At 50.6% G+C, this 20,769-nt stretch overlaps 1 protein-coding gene across 5 annotated transcripts in view; it reads left to right on the forward strand.

The window, feature by feature from the left end:
• The window catches only part of Slc41a3 (solute carrier family 41 member 3), a 41,930-nt gene extending 21,745 nt beyond the window's left edge, over window positions 1–20,185 (forward strand). For 4 of the 5 annotated variants that reach the window (XM_021639291.2, XM_060383749.1, XM_060383748.1 and 1 more), the window contains 8 exons: window positions 663–734; window positions 7,682–7,826; window positions 9,400–9,546; window positions 11,291–11,435; window positions 15,002–15,081; window positions 16,325–16,459; window positions 18,022–18,170; window positions 19,321–20,185. In XM_021639291.2, the coding sequence (XP_021494966.1) occupies window positions 663–734; window positions 7,682–7,826; window positions 9,400–9,546; window positions 11,291–11,435; window positions 15,002–15,081; window positions 16,325–16,459; window positions 18,022–18,170; window positions 19,321–19,533 (1,086 nt within the window). In that variant the 3' untranslated portion in view covers window positions 19,534–20,185. The remainder of the gene's footprint in view (window positions 1–662; window positions 735–7,681; window positions 7,827–9,399; window positions 9,547–11,290; window positions 11,436–15,001; window positions 15,082–16,324; window positions 16,460–18,021; window positions 18,171–19,320) is intronic. The other variant, XM_060383747.1, reaches the window with a different exon arrangement.
• The last annotated feature ends 584 nt before the right edge of the window (window positions 20,186–20,769 follow it).

A 20,769-nucleotide genomic window follows, 5' to 3' on the forward strand; every position in this document is an offset into this window, starting at 1 on the left:
CACAAAAGAGGCTAGGTCAGGGACTGAAGAGATGGGTTGGTGCTCTTCCACAGGACCCCAAAGGACCTGGGTTTGGCTCCTGGCACCTACATGGAAATTTACTGCCACCTGTAACTCTAGTCCTAGGGACCCTGACACCCTCTTCTGGACTTCACAGGCACTACATACACATAGTGCACAGGCATAACACAGGCAAAACAGCCATATATAGAAAATTAAAATAATCAAAACTGGGGGGTAAGGGAGAAGTCCAGGTCTATTCATTAAAAGCAAGATGTGCGTGTGGCTAGAGAGCTGACTCAGCAGTTAAGAGAACATACTGCTCTTGCAGAGGACCCAGGTTCCCAGGTTTAGTTCCCAGCACACACGTCGGGCAGTTCACAACTACCTGTATCTCTAGCTCCAGGGGATCAGATGCCCTCTTGTGGACTCCTCAGGCATCTGCACTCACATGTGCACATACTCAGACACAATTATACACATAGTTAAAAAGAAAATAAATCTTAAAGGGAGCAGGGGAGGCAGGTCACAATCTAGTAAGCCTAGTGGCATAATCTGTTCTGAGTCCTAGTTTGTTTCCTGAGAGAGAAGCTGGCTATGGCCAGGACACCTGGCTTCTCCGGCCTAGCCAGACTGACACTGCTTTCATCTCTGTGTGCTAGGCCAACACTGGGCAAATCGATGACCACCAGGAGAGGTTCAAAATCATCAGCAGCAACCTCGCCGTGGTTCAAGTGAGTCTTGGAACATCGCATCATGCCTCCGCTCCCCATCCTCCTCCCCCTCCCCCATGGATCTGCAGCCTGCCTCTTTCTGTGTAGGATGAGAGAGGCCATGTGAGCCTTGCCCCTGTACTCTGGGCTGAATTTGGAGGACAGGTGTCCATGTGTCTGTCCATCTCTCTATCAGACCATATCTGTAGCATAGTGAAGAGCATTACAAGGAGCCACCATCCCTGCCTGGAGATGCCTTTAGGTCTTTGGTCCCTGCAACTTCCCCACTACCTGCCTTCTGAGCCAAATTTGTACAGGGCCTGAGTGTACTCAGCATTTGTCATGCCCTGCATTTGCTGTGGGCTTCTTCCACATTTAGACCAAGAGCATGTTTCCCGGGGTTTCTGCTGTTTCCCAGATGGGCACACCGTAACTTTGCTTTCTGCCAGTGACTTCACTTAATTTTCCTGGGACCTAATGGATCATTTCCTACCTGGAAAGCCCCCCATTAGTCCTGCTCCTGCTGCTTAACCTGCCTGTCATATCTCAACCTTTGCAAGAGGCCTTTGTGGCCCTCTCACACAGTTCTTCCTCCTGCCAGGCCCTCTATGGACTCAGTTTGTTTTAGGCCCCTTTCACAGTAAACTAAAGCCAGGGCATCCAGGCAGGAACAAATGAGGGCAAGACAGGCTCAGGCAAGAAGGAGTAAGGCTGGACATACAGCTGTGTCTATGGTTACTGTGGTCCAGGATCTACCGAGCTTCTCTGGGTACAGGCAGCCCCTGATGGCACAAGAAATGTGCTCTGAGTTCAGACTCTACATCACCTGTCGACTGGGCAGCCTGGTGAGGGCTGTGTGTCCTTGTCTGTTAGTGACACCTATTCTTCCTGTTGTCAGGGTCAGGGTATTGCCTCTCTGAGAGGCATCCCCCAAAGAGCCAGTTAGAACAGGCCTCACAATCCCCTCCTTGTGCCTGTTCCACTGTGGTGAAGGAATCCTGCCTGTGGAACCCCTTCTGTCTTAGGCAGGCTTCAACTGCTGTGATAAACAGCACGACCAAAAGCAACATGAGGAAGAAAAGGTTTATTTTATCTTAGAGTTTATAGTCCCTCACTGAAGGGAAGGCAGGGCCAGAACTCAAGGCAGGAACCTGGAGGCAGGAACTGAAGCAGAGGTCATGGAGGAGTGCTACTCACTGGCTTACCCAGCCTGATTTCTTAAATCATCCAAGACTGTCTTCCAGATATGACACCACCCACAATGGGCAGGGCCCTCCTACATTACTCCTTAGTGAAGAAAATGCCCCAGTAGACTTGCCTACAGGCCAGTCTGATGGAGGCCTGTTCTCAGCCGGGGCTCCTGTCTTAGTGAGTGTTCCATTGCTCCGAAAAGCCGCCACAACCAGGGCAACTCTTATCAAAGAAAGCATCTAACTGGGGACTTGCCCTCTCTCCCTCTCAGGTACATGTGTGAGCCAGCCCTCTCCCTCTTGGGTACAGTGGATGTGCCACCCACCTTACTGTCCAGTTGTTTCAGAGGCTTAGGTCATTGTCATCATTGCAGGGAGCATGATGGCACACAGGCAGACATGGAACTAGAGCTACATCCTGATCTGTAGGCACAGAGGGATGACTGGGCATGGCATGGGCTCAAAGCTCACCACCTCCAACAAGACCTCCTAATCCTTCTAATCCTATCAAAGAGTTGGCTCCTGGTGACTAAGCATTCAAATATATGAGCCTATGCCCCCCCCCTTTTTTTTCAAACCACCTTTGTCTCTTTTCCCGTTTGACTTTAGCTTCTGTCAAGTTCACAAAAACAAAACAAAGAAACAAACAACCTAAGCAGGACCCCAGCCCTGCTTATTCTGCTTTCCTTTCTGGCTGTGAGGGGAACTGTTTGCATCCTCCATGATGCTGCTTTACCAAAGGCCAAAGCAGTGGGGTCAACGTGCCATAGACTGTTCCCTCGAAAACTGTGAGCCAGAATAAACCTCCTCTCTGATTATCTCAAAGATTTTGTTACAGCTGATGGAAAGTCGACTATCATGTGGCCACTTCCCGGTAAGGACTGATCCTTCCCACCTGACCAGGTTGGAAACGAAGTTACCCTCTCCCGCTCTCTCCCCCTAGATCTCACTATGAAGACCCTCCCTCTGTGCCCCATTTGAACCGAGCCTTGCTTCTCCTCCTTTCCTGCTGATGTCTGTAAACCTGTATGCCTTGCAGCTGCTCCTCCTCAGTCCTCTCCCTCTCGAGTACACGATGTGTGGCCCTTCAGACCTCTCTCTTTGTTGGATGCAGTAGATGCCTCCCAGCCTACTGTTCTGATTCAGATCTATCTTGGCCTCTCTTGCCTTCTGTAGCTGGGCTGAGTCTTATAGGCCAGAACTAAGCCTGTGGCTGAGTAGCTAGGAGATTAAAGCAGCACTAAGATCAACAACAGAAGGTCGGGGGGGGGGGGGTAGGGGAAGAGGGTTGACAAATACCCAGCACTGGATATGCCGCTCTTGCCTTTCTAGAACCTTCCGTACAGTGAGCCTAAGGACTTACGAAGCCTTCCTGGACCTGGCTTAACTTACGTGCTGTCTCAATCTAGCTTTTGTATGATTTTGTTTCCTCTTTTTTATAAAAGGGCTTAACTGTGAGTCACAATTTGTCGGGTAAATTTCATAGTTGGACTTCTAAAAAATTTAAACATGTACTGTCATTTAAACGTGAAACCAAGGGTGAATTTTTTAAATAATTTTAAAAATTATTTGACAATTTCTCATGTGTTCAATGTACCTTGATCATATCTACTCTATTCCCCATGCACACCTTTCTGAACACCACCCGACACATCCCCTCCCACCTTCATGCTCCCCCTCTTTGTGGTGAGCCGCTGGATGCAATTAGTGCTGCCTGCTGGAATACTGACTGATCTTGGGCAGATAAGCATAGCTGCAGTGAGCTCTAAGTGCAGTGGCCATGTCATGTCCAGGAGATGGCTGTTACCCACCTCCTGTTCTGATGTTCTTTCTGTCACCTCTAAACTGAGTCTTGAGGAGGTTGATGTCACTGTTGTGTGTAGGGCTGAGAATTAAATAGTTATTCCTTCTTGGCATGGATTTATTTTGATTTTTAATTTTATGTGTATGAGTGTTTTGTCTGTCTATCGGTGTTTTATGTGTGTGGGTGTTTTGTCTGCATGTGTGTCTGTGCATTGTGTGCATACCTGGTTCCCACAGAGGCCAGAAGAGGGCATCAGCTCCTCTGGACTGAAGTCACAGATGGTTGCAAACACCATGAGCATGTTAGGAATCAGACCTGTATACTCTGCAAGAGCACAAGTGCTCCTAACTGCTCTTAACCATCTCTCCTGCCCCTCAGTGTGAAATTGTGAGTTGTGGGGACCCCCAGCAAGACTGAGGAGGCCAGTGGCAGGTCCCCACACAACCAGTGAAGCCCCCACTCCCTTGCTCTGTCTCAGAAACCATAGCCTCAGTTCTCCCTAGTCTTTATTTTCTAGGTGATACTGACATGGCTACATTCTCTTTTACCTTAAGGCTTATTGTTCAGTCTGTCTGTCTGTCTAGGACTGTCTAGGACAGAGTCCCACACAAACTGGATAAGCATCTTGTCACTGAACCATGTCCCCAGCTGTTTGTGACCTTCTGAATAGTTTCAAGTTTAGATTTTTCTCTGGGAAAAAAAACCACAAAACCGCATCCCACAAAATGTCCAGGCTGTGGAGCATTGAAATGACTAGTACTGGCAGTAGCATGTGAGCGGCTGCTCACTGACTGCCCCATTGCCTACCAGAAAGCACCCCTTCAAAACTACATCTCCCCATCTCCATGCGCATGACCACAGAGACCTCTGACTTACAGACCTGGGGTTCTTTCCTGTGCTTGTGCCTCCCCTGGGATGACTTAGACTCACTGAGCAGCATGCGAACAACCAGCCACTCTCGTCTGTCACACTGTTACCTCCAGTCTGTTCACATACACAAAAGCTTCTTTGAAAAAGACGCTAGGTCTCAACTGCCCCCCTCCACCTGACGCCCATCCTAGTTTTCACCACCATCAGTGAATAAGGGAACCAACTTCACACGTATTTGTCAGTAAGTTTCCTCTGTTACCAGCTTTTCGGTGTCTATGAGTGTTACTATGAGTCTGTCTTCCGTCTCTGTGACAAAGTGCCTGAGGCAGTCCGCTTGTGTGGATGGAAGGTTTGTTTTGGCTCACTGTTTCTTAGATTGCTGCTGTCACTGCGTCCGTGGTGATGAATGATGGAGCAAAGCTGCTTGTCTCAGGGTGTGCAGGAAGCAAATCAGAGTGGAGGGACTGGGGCTCCACAATCCTCTTGAGACTCTCCCAAAGCCAAAGCTTTCCCAGGAAACTCTGCCTCTTGATGGTCCACACACCTTCCTGTATATGAAGATGAAGATGAACAGACTTAAAGCGTGGGCCTCTAACAGTGCAAGGCCTGAAGGATAAAGAACAGGCCTCCCAGTTAGTCACCCATTCATTCCCATATATGATCAGTAAGAGGGACGCAACATCCGGTGACATGCTTCCTGTCAGATTTACTTAGAATCTTCCTGAAAACTAGGGAAGTCAGTCATTTTCTCTATAACTCCATGGTATCTTCATCATGAGGCATCACATGAGTTTTATGTTTAAAGTATTGACAGTTGGATCACATGCATCAAGGTGAGTGCTCTACCATCCAGCTCTATCTCCTGCTTCTGTTTATTTACTTTAGATTTTGATACAAGAGTTTGCTTTGAACTCACTCTGTGGTCCAGGGAGGCCTTGGCCTGTGACCTTCTTACCTCAGTCTCCAGGGCAGCAGGCATTATACGTGTATGCCTGGCTTTGTACTTTTCTTTATGGATTTTTATGTTGTAGCTTTAAAAGAAGTTCTTTTCTGGCCGGAGATATTTTTAAACATTTATTTGATTTTGGCGAGCTCTCCACGTATAATAGCTGACCTTGATATCTTGTGCCTCCTGCCATGGCTCTAATTGTAGGAGCAGGCATGTGCAACCAAGCCTGGCTGCAAAAACCGTAAGCACACTATCCTATATCCCTTAGTGTTTAAGGGTAGAAAGTGGGGTTGGGAGTGTCCACCTTTATCCTGGCCATAGCCCTTCAGCTTCCTTTGTCTGGGTGTTTAATATTCATCCACTGGAGTCATATATCCAGGATGTACCCTCTTCATCCCTTCTTGGCCAGCCTCGTTTTCCAGAGGCATTTCCTCTGCTCACTTTCTGGGCCTTCTTCTGGCCCACGGCTCCAAATGTCTCTTTCTGGCAGTGCCGCGCTGCTTTTGTTCTTCCAGCTTCATAGTGCGTTTTGATCGGTCGTATTTTATAATGTATCCAACATTTATCAGTAACCCCCCCCCTCCCCGGACCTCTTTTCACTAAATGGTCTTGGCTCTGCACGTGTGGTTGCTCATCTCTTAGCCTGTGGAGTGAGCAGTCAAGCACCGAGAGAAATCTTGGGGGGGCTCTGCTTGGAATCACATTAGTTAAATTGGGACTTTTGTTGCTGTGGTCACTGCCCATGCACCAAACCTGAGTTTGATCCCCAGAATTGGCCTAAAAAGCTCAGCGTGGAGCTGTGCGCTTGTAGTGGAGGCAGAAACAGGAAGATTTCCCGGAGCTTGCTGGCCAGCCAGCCAGCCCCATGAGAAAACAGCCTTGAGTTCATGTCTCAGAAAATAAGAGGTAGGAGCCACAAGATGGCTCAGCTCGTAAGGGCACTTGCTGGCCCAGCTGGCAACCCTAGTTCAGCCATGGGAGCCACCTGGCAGAAGGAAGGAACCAGCTCCACACATTATCCTCTGACTCCCCTCGATGGCCACACACGGAATATTGGTAAATAAATGAAAAAACTCAGGTGGAGGCCTATGAGATGGCTTAGCAGGTAAAGGTGCCTGCAGCTGAGCCTGCAGATCTGAGTTTTTTATCCCAGACACCCATGTGTGTCTGGGGAGAGCAGACTCAGCAAGTTGCCCCACATGTGCCCCTGGCCCCCTCACAAACATGTAAAAGATATAAATCAGGGCTGGGTGTGGTGGCGCACACCTGTAATCCAGCACTCAGGGAGGCAGAGGCAGGCGGATCTCTGTAAGTTCGAGGCCAACCTGGTCTACAAAGTGAGTCTAGGACAGCCAAGGCTACACAGAGGAACCCTGTTTCAACTCCCCACCCCCGAAAAGATCTAAAGCAGACAGCTCCTGAAGAGTAGTACCCAAGAACTTCACTCTACACACACACATACATACAGAACACACACAGAAACACAAATACATGTGTACCTACATGCACACACAAATACACATATACACACACCCACACCCACACCCACCCCCCCCCACACACACACACACACACACACACCCGTTAGACATTTCAAGCTCTACCTGTGTTCCTTCATCGTTTGGTAACAGGCCCCATTCCATATAGATATTTTGCATTGGAGGTCTTGATGTTGGCTCAGACCTGGGCTCTAGGTGGTGAGGGTCTTAGCAGCCCAGAGCATCATGCTCCAGAGACAAAGAAGCGGCCATAATGGGAATGTGACCTGAGGAGAGGATAGTTAGGGTGTGAGCCAGGCCTGTGGGAGGATGCTGTGGGCCTGGGCTACCACGGGAGGGAGAGGCCAGTCAGTCCTGCTGTCGGGGTTGCCTAGTATGCACCTGTGCCAGTAAACACGGAGCTCTGGGCCAGAGCCAGGTGTCTCTCCAAGACCCCGCTTTCCTCTTTCAGGTGGCATCTCACATGGGGACAGAGGTAGACAGGGAGTCTCTTGAGGGAGTGCTGAGGAGGAAAACTGCCAGCAGGGCCCAGGGTGAAGGGTATACGGTAGTGATGGAGGCCTTGTTTGACCCCTTAGCTGACCCAGAGTCAGAAGGACAGGTGTGGTGACAGTGCTCAGGGACCCTTCTCATGGGTCTGATTTCTGTCTTGGCAGGTGCAGGCCACTGTCGTGGGGCTCCTGGCTGCACTGGCCGCCCTGCTGCTCGGCATAGTGTCCAAAGAAGCATTGGATTGGGACAAGGTGGCATTGCTGTGCACGAGCAGCGTCATCACTGCCTTCCTTGCTGCTTTGGCCCTAGGTGAGCCGTGCCCCGTGCCCCTCAGGCCCCATGCACCTCAGGTCTCATGCCCCTTGCCCCTCAGGCCCCATGCACCTCAGGCCCCATGCCCCATGCACCCCAGACCGCAGGCCCAAGGCTTGCTTCTCTGCTGTTTTCTCCAGAAAGGTGAGCAATGAGGCTGTCGTGGTGCTGAGGTGGAACTTCAGCTCTGAAGTGGGTAAGAAGAGTCCATTAGGTCCTCAGTCTGCCCTGTGCCCTCTCCAGGACATGTGACATGCACGCTCGTGTGTGTGTGTGTGTGTGTGTGTGTGTGTGTGTGTGTGCAGAAAGCATGTGCATGCCTGAGGGAGCTCTATTGTCCCTTCTCTAAGCCTGGACAGACTTCAGTATATCACTTTGCTAAGGTCAGAGACCTGAGCATGTCAACTTTCTTCATCTAGTTTGTTGGCCTCTACATGTGTCAGGAGTGTGATGTATAGAGCTGTGTGCAAATTGGCTCACAATTATAACAGGCCTCCTCCCTCAGCTTCCTGAGTGCTGGGATTACAAGTGTGCATAATGGTTTTTAATAAGCATCTCCACACCAGTAAGCGCCCTTTATCAGGCTTCAGTGAGACCAGCACCAGCCCATTGGCTCAGCTGTGTAAAGTGAGGTCCACTGGAGCTGGAATTTAGAAAGACAGGGCTGTGGTCACACATAGGATACAATGTGGCAGGTGGTGGCAGCATTAGGACAGCTTCGAGAATGAACTAGTTGTTTTTATTTTTAACTCCCTTCATTTTGTGGTGCCAGGGACCAGGCACGGGGCCTTGCTATAAAGGATTCTAAGTAGTGTTAAATTCTAAAAGCCAAGATGCAGAGCGTTTCGAAAAACCAAGGGGAGCCCTGCTGAAGTAGAAGCCCCAGCCGGTGATAACAAGGCTTGCAAGACTGCAGGACAGGTGCCCTCAGACAGAGCAGAGGGTCCTGGGGCTGAGACCTCAGAGAAAAGCCTCTCTGATCTCCCAGCCAACCCATGAAGCCCATGACCACCTGCATCTCAGGGTCATGTGTTTCATCCACGTGACCCAGGGACATCATGGCATAATGGACCCCCAGGAGGTGTCTGATATCTGGGCCAAACCCTCCAGTGCAATGGTGTTGGGACACACACCCACCTGCCCTCCTGCTCCCTCCTCCGTTGGTACTTGGACCTGAGAAATATCTCACATCAGTTACTCAGAGGGCTCAGCAGATATTAGAGGCCAGGTCCCCTGCCCCTCGGGCTCCTGCTACTTATGGTATCCTAGGAGCAGCCATCCCTCCGTGCAGCAGAGGCTGGGAGCGCTGTGTCCCTGTAGTTCCAGGTGGTTTGAGAGGCTACCTGCCTGCTCACACATGTCTTCAGGGTTTTCAGGGCAGCCCCACAGGTCCCAGCCGGTGACAGAAACTCAGGGAGGTAGGCAGCCTGCTGAGCAGCCAGACTTTGAGAGATTGAACTATTTAGTTTCTAATCATCTGCTTGATCCTTCGTGGGGCGGGCCTGGGAGGGGTGCCTCTATGCCATCTCAACATCAACCGCTCCCTTGGCCTCCCCTCCTCCCATTGCAGGGATTCTGATGATATGCATAGTGGTCGGTGCTCGGAAGTTCGGAGTCAACCCTGATAACATCGCCACGCCCATTGCAGCCAGCCTGGGAGACCTCATCACACTGTCCATCCTGGCCCTGATAAGCAGCTTCTTCTACAGGCACAAAGGTAGGGGAGGCTCCAGGGAAGGGCACTCGCAGATACCATAAACATACACACAGACACACAGACATAAACATACACACAGACACACACACACACACACACACACACACACACTCGTGTGCACCATCTCCAAAGAAAGGAGCCAGGGTGCTGTGACAGGGGGACACCTGGAGTCCCTCAGCAAGTCCAGGATGGCTGGAGAAACAGAGTGTGGGATGAGATGAACCGCTCAGGCCTGCAGATGCGGGATGTCAGTTTCCACCGAGGCTGCTCTGGAGGGGGATGAGTCTGTCCTTCGGGATGAAGCCAGCCTCGGGAGAGGGGTTTGGAAATGGTAACAGTTGTTGGAGGAGATGCCTGGCACAGCTCAGTGCCCTATGGAAAGAAAGATTCGGAGGTCTGAGAATAATCAGCAGGTGCAGACAAAACCGCTCAACGTGGCCTCCACCCTCCCTGGGATGCCGCTATCTGGTCTGGACTGACTCCTGTCCGTCCTGTCCTGTCCTGTTAGGTGACAGTGAGGAGCCTTGGAATCAGAGAGGATGAAATAGTTGTACTTTTAGGCCACACTGAGTTTAAAACAAGATTTGCATAGAAATTTGTTATTTGCATTTGACTTTCAAAGCAAATAAAAGTGCCACCCCCCCCACCCCCCAACCAACACACACACACACACACACACACACACACACACACCTCTGCCTATGCTCAGGGCCCAATCCCAGGAGAGAGGTCTTTGCTGACTGGGAAGTGAGCTAGCTCATACTGCCAGGAGCAGTCAGGGAGGTGCATGAGTGTGAGAGCTGTACAGCTCCTGTCAGAAGTTCTGGAGATCCTAGACTGCCCTCCCAAGAATCTTGTAAGGAGATGCTTCCACACAGGTGTTAGTGACCTGCTTAGAGATTGAGGGGTCTGCCTTCCGGCTCCAGGGATGGTATGGAAGCTGGCCATATCTACCACGAAGCGTTTGGTCTATAGCTAGCCTGGAGCACCTGTGGCAGACGAAGGGACTGCAGTTGTGGGCTGTGGAGAATAAAGAGGGGCTATGACAGCACACCCAGGGACTCCACCCAGTGACCCAGCCAGAGGAGGAGAGTGAGACAGACACCAAGCATGGCCACCTAGCACTGGGGCTTCTTGGGAGAGTAGGGACAGGGTGCAAGTCAATGTCCTGTGCACGTGTGGGAGGTGGAGTCAAGAGAATGAGGCTGGAAGGGAGCAGAGGCAAGTAGTACTTTGAGGTAAGACAGGCCTGGATAAGCAGGGCACTGACCTCACAGCTGGAGGTGGCTCTGGGATAGGAGTAGCTACCAAGCCAGCCTGATCCATACCCCACAATAATGTGGATGTCTCAGCCAGGAGAAAGTGGCCATGTGCCCTGGGAGCTGCCTCTTTGCTCTTCTGGTTTAATTTATTATTTATCTATTTATTTTTCTTTTTTTGGTACCTCTAAGGAGGGCTACGGAGAACTGCCATGCACGTGCAAGGCTGCCTCCTGCTCAGACCCTGTCCTAGTGCTATTTATCATAACACTGGGTAGGGGAAAACCTGATCAAGGGTCTTGACAATTTCCAGAGAAGTGCTGGAGGTGACAGGGCAGAGACGGACTTTCCTGAGGCCCTCTGGCAGGACAGCCGTGCTAAATGGCAAGTTCCCAACTCACTCACACCTGTGGAAGGCCACACCCCAACCAGCTCCTGTGTGCCAGCCTTGACCATATGAGCTGTGTATGTGTGTTTTCTCTCAGAGACGTGGTACCTGATGCCGCTGGTCTGTGTCGGCTTCATGGCTCTCACCCCTCTGTGGATCATCATCGCCAGGCAGAACCCGCCCATCATGAAGATCCTCAAGTACGGGTGGTTTCCCATCATCCTGGCTATGGTCATTAGCAGGTGAGCATCGTGGAACAGCAACCCCTCCATTCTGTGACAGAAATGCCTGACAGAAACAACCTCAGGGAGGGAAGATTTCTTTTTCTCTCTGTTGCAGAGGATTCAGTCTGTGGTCGTGTGGCCATGTGCTTAGAACATGGTCCCAAGAGCATATCACAGAGAAGTTCTGTTGACGTCAGAGATGACTGGGATCCAGGCTAGGCTCCCAGTCATCTCTGGGAGGCCAGGCTAGCATGTGGCCTCCAGGGGTTCACACCCCTAGTGAGCTGCTCCTCCTAGCTAGCTGTACCTTCTGCCTTTTTGCCATCTCCCAACGAGGTTATTAATCTATCAAGGGTTCCATCAAACCCCAGTGAGCAGTCATAATCAAACCCTTTCTGGAAATGTCCTGACAGACACATGCGGTACTGATCATCTAGTGATTCCAAATCTGTTAAGCAAACAGTCAGGATTAACCATTTCAGGCCAGGCAAGGTCCCACATGCCTTCAGTCCCAGCACTCTGAAGACAGAGGTGGGTGGATCTCTGTGAGGCTGAGGCCAACAAAATGAGTTCAAGGCTGTCCAGGGCTATATAGTGAGGCCTTGAAAAAAAAAAAAAACAGCCATCACAACCCACCCTTATCAAGTTGACACACAGACAAATTACTTCAAATCATAACATTGCATTATCATTCCATGGGGACGTCAATCATCCCTGTGGTGCTAACAGTTCCCACACTATCCAGCAATCTAAGATCAAGATCTCTTCCAAGACTTTAGACACTGTAAGCCAAAAACAAGTTGTATCTCAGAGAAAACACAGACTACCAAAGTAAGACTGCAACAGGTCAAGGCAGACGCTCAATCTGTAGCCCCATGTCTGGCGTCTGGAACAAATGGTGGCATGATACAAGACTCAACTGGCTTGGGAAGTCCAGCTCCTGTGGCCTTTCAGTCACCTGCCCACAGGGCCTCCATCTTTGACCGTCTCTACACCGAGACACCTTGAACACACTCAAGTCATCCCTCCAACTCCCTCTTGTCTAGGCTCTGACTCTCCTAGCTTCACATATCACCCACTCAGGCTGCCTCAAGAGATCCTGACCTTGCCATTCATTGCCTGGCCGAGGACTTTCCCCTGAAATGTGGGTGGAAGCTTCCATGACCTTCCACGCTTGCATTCTACATGCTTGCAAGCCAGCACCACATGTCCAACACCAAGGTCTTCCACGATCTCAGGCAGTATCCCTTAGACCATGTAGACAGCAACCTTTAGGTGCATGGGTGGCTCGATTCAGAAAGACCCTCCCTGGCTGGACCTGTGTGAATAAGAGAGCTCCTGAGCTATTCTCAGGAAAATGACATTCACATGAATTTATAATTTAACATCTCAGACCCTGGGAAGGGTAGGGTCTGGTCAATTCCTGAGATGCCCTGAAAGTACTTGGCTTCTCTTGACTGTCACTAATTTCTTGGGCAGCCGCATCCACTATCTTCAACTTTTCTGGAGTTAGACATTTTCCCCAGGTCCGACTGATCTGCTTTCTGCTCCCATTTCTCACTGTAAACCTAACTAAAAGCAGCCAGAATTACTATACCACAGCCTGAGTGCTGTGCTGCCTCAGCATCTCCACCAAATAAGTCATACCCAGCCCTACCACTTTTGAGGGCATAACCAAAATAAGTAAAATTCCCTTTACTCCTACATTTTATTTTGGTCAAACTCACTCCTCAGTGTTCCACTTCCAGATCTTAGGATTCTTTCCCATCCCTGTCCTGACTTCATGTCCTCCACAGATGGATGGATGGATGGATGGATGAATGGATGGATGGACGGACAGATGGACAGATAGATAGATAGATAGATAGATAGATAGATAGATAGATAGATAGATAGATATGTGTATGTCTATATATCCTACTCAGTCTAGTTACTTATGGGTATAGGGCTGTCCACTGTAGTGTGGACAGCCTACTGAGGGCTTCAGCCTTGAAGAAAACTGATTTTCTGTCCCCCAGCAGCCTTTGCTGCCTTTGGCTTCTCAACTAGGAGTGGGCCTTGTGAGTGACTTCTAGTCATACTGGAATATTATTGCAAAATTATTTGCTAGCATTCATCATGAATGGCTCCTAGCTCAATTCCCATCGGAGCCCTCATTCCTGTGTGAAGCCTCACAGGGGCCAGGCCTTCACTGTCCACTCCCTCCCTAACTTCACTTAGAACATTCTAGGCTCTCCAAGCCCATTAATCTGGATTTCCCCAACTTCCTCCCTCGAACCAGTTCCAAAGAGTTCAGAAACATATGGTCAGGTTTGGTCACATGGGCAACTTTGTGTCTGTGGTTCTAGTTTTCCCTTTGGTTGCTGTTTTTGTCACTGACAAAAATGCCTGGCAGACACAACCTGGGGGAAAATAACTGATTTGCTCATGGATTTAGAGGGTTCAGTGCATGGCTGGTTGGCCCTGTGCTGCTGGGCAGAAAGAGGAGACGAGTCTGCGTGTATGGAAAGCTGTCCATGTCATAGTGACCACAATGCATAGAGAAGGGCACAAAAGGAAAGACCAGGGCAGGGCGTGGCCTCACAGACACATCCCCAGTGGTACAGCCTAGAGGTGTGTCTTAACTATCCACAGGTATTTCTTAATCAATTTGCTCCCTCCCAAGAGCCATGGAGCACTCAAAGTGAGAACAACACAGGTGCTGTGATGGCGACACAGGTGTCGTGGGTTTTCGGCTGGTGTGGCCTCGCCACATCACCTGTGAACGGCCCACACTGTACTCTCTGAACCTCTCACCAGGGCCTCATCTCCTCTCCTGAGGCCACTTACAGCCACAGGAGTGCTGGCAGCTGGGAGAGCCGAAGCTGAGCAGAGCAAGTGAGAGGCCCACAGCCCAGCTCCAGACCCTGTCCTGATGCTGTGGGACTCGGACTGTAGAGACTCCTTTGTCTTGGGGTTACTATTGCTGTGACAAAACACCATGACCAAAAACAACTTGGGGAGGAAAAAGCTGATTTTAGATTAGAAATTTCAGTCCATCACTAAGGGAAGTCAAGGCAGGAGTTCAAAACAGGACTCTGAAGACTGAAGCAGGGGCCATAAAGGAGTGCTGTTTACTGGCTGGGTCCCCATGGCTTGCTCAGGTTGCTTTCTTATATGCCCCAAGATCACCTGTCCAGGCATGGAAGCACTCACAGTGGGCTGGGCTCTCCTGCATCAGCCATCAACCAAGAAACGAGCCACAAGCTTGCCTGCAGGACAATCTGATGGAGACATTTTCTCAAATAAAGTTCCTTCTTCCCAGATGGGTCTAACTTTGTGTCAGGTTGACAAAAGCCACCCACCACGGTGAGCTTCAGGGTGCCTCATCCTGGCTCCAAGGAAACAGTCCTCACCCTGGCCACTATCTCAGCTTGGTCCTGACATGGTTTCTGGTAGGAAATGTTGATGAGGACCACTGTAGTCCATTCTGTGGCTGCAGTAGACATTCTGTGCGAGGATGGGATGGTGTTTATGAAGCCCAGGAAGGTGGCCAGTGGGCAGATGGCCAGGCCACTCTAATGCCAGCTCCATTCTTCCCCCAGTTTCGGAGGCCTCATCCTGAGCAAAACCATTTCTAAACATCAGTTTAAAGGCATGGCTGTCCTGACTCCTGTCATATGTGGTGAGTGCTGGGTGCAGCTCCTTTTGGGGACTCTGGGATGGCTAAGGGAGGTAGTTGGGCAAGCTGAGCCTGCACAGTGTTCAGGGTCTGATTTTCTCAGATGCAGAGGATCTGAAGGGACCCCAGAGTGTGAAGAGAATGAAGCACATCTATCTTATTGTTTTTGATGGGGTCTCACTTTGTAGATCAGGCTGCCCTGGAACTCTGTAGCCCAGGTTGGACTTGAACCCATGGTGATGATATTCCTCCTCAGCCTCCTACGTACTGGCACTAAAAGGGCAAGCACCAGGCCAGGTTTTCATAGTTTGTTTTAGAGTCACACAGGAGACTCGGGATCTCTGACTTCACCTTAAAAATCAAGCCCACGACAGTAGAGGGCTTACTCTCTGGGCCTGAAAACAGCCAGCATGAGCAATTCAGCACTCGGCCCCACAGTTCCCTGCTGTCCTGCACTGACTCGCTTCCTTTCATTGCCTTACTGTCATTGGTCTGCAGGCTTTGGGTTGCTGATACCCTGACTTCTCTCCCAGCTGCTCAGAGATGTCAGGCAAGCAAGATGGGGAGCAGGACTAGCTGGAGGCCATTCTTAGCCTAAAGGAAGTGCTGCCTGCCCTGTCCTTCCAGCCATGGTGGCTGTGGGAAGCTGGATCCTGGTTCCCAGGGAGCTCACAGGTTGAGAGAGACTGGGAATTGGGGCCAAATCTATAAACATACCTAATTTATTTGCCTTCTTTTTAAAGTTGTGTACAGTGGAGAAATTTTAATTTCCAGCCACGTGTGCCTGCAGGTCAATGTCTTTCTCCACTGGGGCCACCTATGTGGCTGAACTCAGACCCTGGTCTATTTGGGAAAGTTCTTGTAGGGCTGTGGACCCCTGTCTGGGACAGGTCCATACGCTGGCAGCTCCCAAGAGAAGGCTGTGGCCAGCTAGCTCATCCCATCCTGCAGGGCTCACAGCCTCAGAAGGATGTCTCAGATCCAGGGCATGGACATGCTCTTGGTTTTCTGGGCTCTTGGTGGCCTCCTGGCTCCTCTGATGTTCTGTATACCATTCCTCTGCCTCTTGAGCCCCCCTGAAGACACCCATCACTGGGTGCAGAGTGATGGCACCCAGTGCCATCTGAGTGGCAAGGAAAGAGTTGATAAATACTGTGCCAATCAAGGATCCCATCCCAGAGAAGGCAGTGTACGGTAAGAGCTAGAAGCCAGAGGTCAGAGCATGCCACACCCTCTCTCCTCACAGGTGTTGGTGGCAACCTGGTGGCCATTCAGACCAGCCGCATCTCCACCTTCCTGCACATGTGGAGCACACCTGGGGTCCTCCCTGTCCAGATGAAAAGGTTCTGGCCTAACCCGTTCTTCATTTTCTGCTCCTCAGGTCAGTATGCTGTCTGCTGAGGCCACATGACTTCTTTATTCCCCACCCCCTTGTTCTTATGTTTGCAATGTGTCTCACTATGTTCCCCGGGCTGGCCTTGAACCCCTGGGCTCAGGTGACAGTCGTCTCACCTCAGCCTTGCAAGCAGTGGTGACCACATGCACATGCTCCCATATCTTCTAACATAATTCACAAACTGGAGACCCTTCTTCTGTGTTACTTATGTATCATGGATTTGCTTAATTCTTCCTGTTCACACATGGTTTTCCTACAAATTTTCTCGAGTGTCTAGTCCAGCTGCTCCACTTGGCATGCTGCTCCTCCAAGCTGTATATTCTGGGTAGTCATCCACTCCACAGCTTCCCGTTTAAGTTCTCTTTATATACCTTTAAAAAGACAAAGAGTTGGGGCTGAGGAGATGGCTGGGTCAGGAGAAAATGCTTGCTGTACAAATGTGAGGACCCAAGTTCAGTCCCTAACATACCCTAAAGACCAGCAACCACCAGCACAACAAAACCCATCAGCAACAGCAAAGACCAGGCATGGCGGTGCTCCCTTGTGACTGTGGTGCTGGGAAGGCGGAGCCGAGGGAATTGCCACGGTTTCTTGGCCAGTAAGCTTTACCTCATGAGTGAGCTTCAGGCCAATCAATGAGAGACACAAGCTAAAAAGTAAACGGATAGCCTGAGGATACTGATACAGGTGGTGCACACCTGTAATCCCAATATTCAGGAGATAGAGGCAGGAGAATCAGAAGTTGAAGGCCATCCTGCTCCTCTTTGCCCCTCAAACGTGGTTTCTGCAGAGCTAGGGATGGAGAGGGCCTTGAGCATGCTCAGCAAATGCTTTGTCACCAAGCTACACTCTATTCTAACAAACAAAACCAAACCAAACTGCTTTAGTTCACGTCTCCTTTAGTTGATTTTGTTGTTCTTGGGTTTTCTGAATTTGACATGTGATTCCGTGCCTTTCCTGACTGTCTCACTTTTACTGTACCACTGTGTTTTGAGAAGGGGTCACATTCACTTGCTGTAATTTCCAAAGGTTTGTTGTTGGGCCTGGGTGCGGTGAAGCCCACTTACTATGGATCCTTAAACTCAGAGAGCAGAGGAAAACCAGAGCTTAGAGCTCACTGATGGCCCAGCAGTACTGACAGGGCTGAGGTAGGGGGAGCCCAGGAGCCTATGAGTATGTCACACTCCCGAGTGCCACAGGCTTTTTTCCACAATCTTTCCTCCACCTCAGCCCATGTCCTTTCCACCCAAGGGTCTTCAGAGAAACTGCTCCCACTTGTACACACTTCCTGGTTTGAGGGTTTTTTGTTTGTTTGTTTTTGTTTTTAATATTTCTGACCTTCTGTGTTTGGACTCTTACATGATTCTAATCCCTTCACTAAAGGAAGGGAAGGCCAGGACTGAGTCCCCACTTAATCGAGTGTGCTGCAACACAGGTGTTTGTAGGCGAAAGAACTTGGGTATCTCACTAGGGACTCTTACTTTGCCAAGATGGCCTCTGCAAGTAGGTAGGTTTTGTGATCCTCTTGGTTTCATTTCTTCCTCTAGAAGTCAATTCTGTGTCAGCTCGAGTCCTGCTCTTCCTGGTGATCCCAGGACATCTGATTTTCTTCTACCTCATCTGCCTGGTGGAAGGCCATTCAGTGACAAGCAGCAAGATCTTTGTGGCACTGTACCTGGTGGCAGGCATCGTCCAGGTGAGGGCGACAGTGACATTGACACACAGCTCCACAGCCTCTCGGCCAACATCAGTGGTCCTTGTCCTGTGGGAGGTCCTGAGCGTAGGCTTCCCATCAGGCAAAGCTTCCACCAACTTGCTCAAGCCCAGGGGCATGGACTAGACCCAGAGGCCACTGTGCTGCATGCCACACGCCTCCCACCGCGACTCTGCTGCACGTTGCGCGGCTGTACCTCAGCCCTTATCTTTCACTCGCTTTGCACTGCACTGCACATGCCACACAGAATGCTGGAAGAGCGGCTGAGACACACTGTGTTCCACAAAGGCTGAGTCCACCCCTCACAAAGCCCCTGCTTTGCACGGTACTCAAGGGCTTGTGTCGTCGCCCTTTCACGTGCAGGGTGGCCTGTGGACGATGTGAAAGAGATTAAGCTGCCGCTGCTTTAAGAGGGGAGCACTCGGTGCTGCGGAGCTGGCAGCTGGCTAGTGTCCCTGGTGTCCGCAGAGAGGCCTATAGGCACTGTGGACTGCTCCTTGAAAGCTTCCTGAGGGGCTCACCAAGTCTCCCAAGGGGGAGGGGTTCAACCAGGGAGGGTCCTGGCTGGTGAGTGGCAGCAGGTCCCTGGAGTACTTCTTAGGCTAGGGCAGGACCCAACCAATAGGAAAGGCATACAATGGTTGAGTCTAGAGCCTTCATTAGACCCCAATCTGCCCTCTTCTGTGTTGCTGGATAACTGACAAATAAAAGAATTGATCCGCTCACACTTAAGTTGCTGGGGGTCCAACCAGCCTGTGACAGATGTGGGAAAGTGGACAGAGAACCAGCTGTGGTGTGCGTAAGAAAGCCAGTCAGCAGCAATGGCCAAGTCTCACCCTTTAACAGCCTGCTTTGAGACCTGATTCAGACAAGAAGTATCAGTTTATTCATGACCTTACCATTTCTCACTAGGCCTCAACTTAGAACAGTCCTCCCACCTCAGTGCCATCCCAGTAGGAAGCAAGCTTTCAGCCCATGTCCAAGACACTGCAGGCCCCAAGCAAAGCTGGAGAGAGGGAACTTGCTGGGGTTGGTTTGTCTGCCTTGGTGGTGTCCTTGGAAACTGGCTGGTGTTCTTGGTTGCCATTGGGCCTCTGATTTGTTTTTTTCCATCTCTTTGCTCTTCTGGCAGGTGTTAATCCTACTGTACCTGGCAGAAGTGATGGTTCGGCTGACCTGGCACCAGGCCATAGATCCTGACAACCACTGTATACCTTACCTCACAGGCCTTGGCGACCTGCTGGGCACTAGCCTCCTGGCACTGTGCTTCCTTCTGGACTGGATACTGAGGGCCAGAATTGGTCTCGCAGAGTTGGTTTCAGAGCTAGTTTCTGTGCCTCCCTGATGGAGCCTGCCACCTGCAGGTCTCCATGGAACTTTCCCTTATATCCACAGTATCTGGCAGGCCGTTCCTCCTGCTGGGGCCTCAAGCTGCTAGACATCTGCCTGGGCAGTGGCCTCATCCGTCTGCCAGGGAGACGAGCACACACCTTGATTCTGAAGTTGGTAGCTGAGCCAGAGGTGGAGCCCTGGCATCAGGAGCTCTGCTTGCAAGTGTGTGAGTGTATGTATGCCTGGTACACATATGTGCCTGTGTGTGTGTGTGTGTGTGTGTGTGTTTGTGTGTGTGTGTGTAGAGAGAGAGAGAGAGCAGGCTGTTCTAACCTGAAGATGCTGAGGAGGAAGCCTGTTGGTGTAACACAGGTTGGGTGGAGCAGGATGGAAACTCTTCTGCATCCCCAGGTCTCAGGGCTACCTAAGCCCGACTTAGCTGCCATCTCTGGGTCCAGCTCGCTGGGCCCACACTGCTAGTGCTCTGGGCCCAGCGACCATGCCCCTCACCCCAGGCAGGCCCTGCAATACCCCTCATGTATAACCCAGCATTTAATCTTGTAGCTGCTTTCTTTTTATTTCTCCTTTCCTCTGTTTTATAGCAGAACCTTCTGTTTAGGTTCTGGTGATCAAAAGATGTATAATAAAACATAGCTGACTTTGCACTTGGTGTTTGGTGTCCTTCAGAGTGATCAGGGAAGCCGTAAGGCTCAGTCTCCAAGCAGTAGATGAAATTTCTCTAGGACGGTGTTGCTTGTGGTTTGGTAGAGTGTGCACGTCACCTGCCAACTGAAGAAGATACACAGACCCCACACTGCCCTTCCATCTCCAGCCTGTCTCCCATTGGCCAAGCCAAGGTAGAAGTTCACGGTCTGCGGAGCAGGTTGATGGTCCACAAGGTCTCCCTCCTCATGGGCATAGAGGCGGGTGAGAGTAAGAATGGGCTGAAGGGGGGGTGTGGGCTCAGCTCCAGGCTACCTGGGCAGAGCCTCTGTCCTGAGGCTCAGATGGAGACAGTCAGTGTCACAGAGGCATTGGCTTGCATCAGTTCTGTGAAAGAAGCAGATGGAGTCGGAGAGTAAGGTGAGAGAGTAATGGTAAGGATTGCTGGCCTTCCATCGTACTTGCTCATTTACATAGTAGGTTTCAGGCTGAAGTTTAAATCATAACCCAACTCAAACACATCTTTGTTTGGTGAAAGGGAGGGCTGGTTTGATGGACAAGGCTACACACTGGGCCTTTTTTGCTC

This window comes from Meriones unguiculatus, chromosome 5 (genome assembly GCF_030254825.1).
Source record: "Meriones unguiculatus strain TT.TT164.6M chromosome 5, Bangor_MerUng_6.1, whole genome shotgun sequence".
NCBI classification, from domain to species: domain Eukaryota; kingdom Metazoa; phylum Chordata; class Mammalia; order Rodentia; family Muridae; genus Meriones; species Meriones unguiculatus.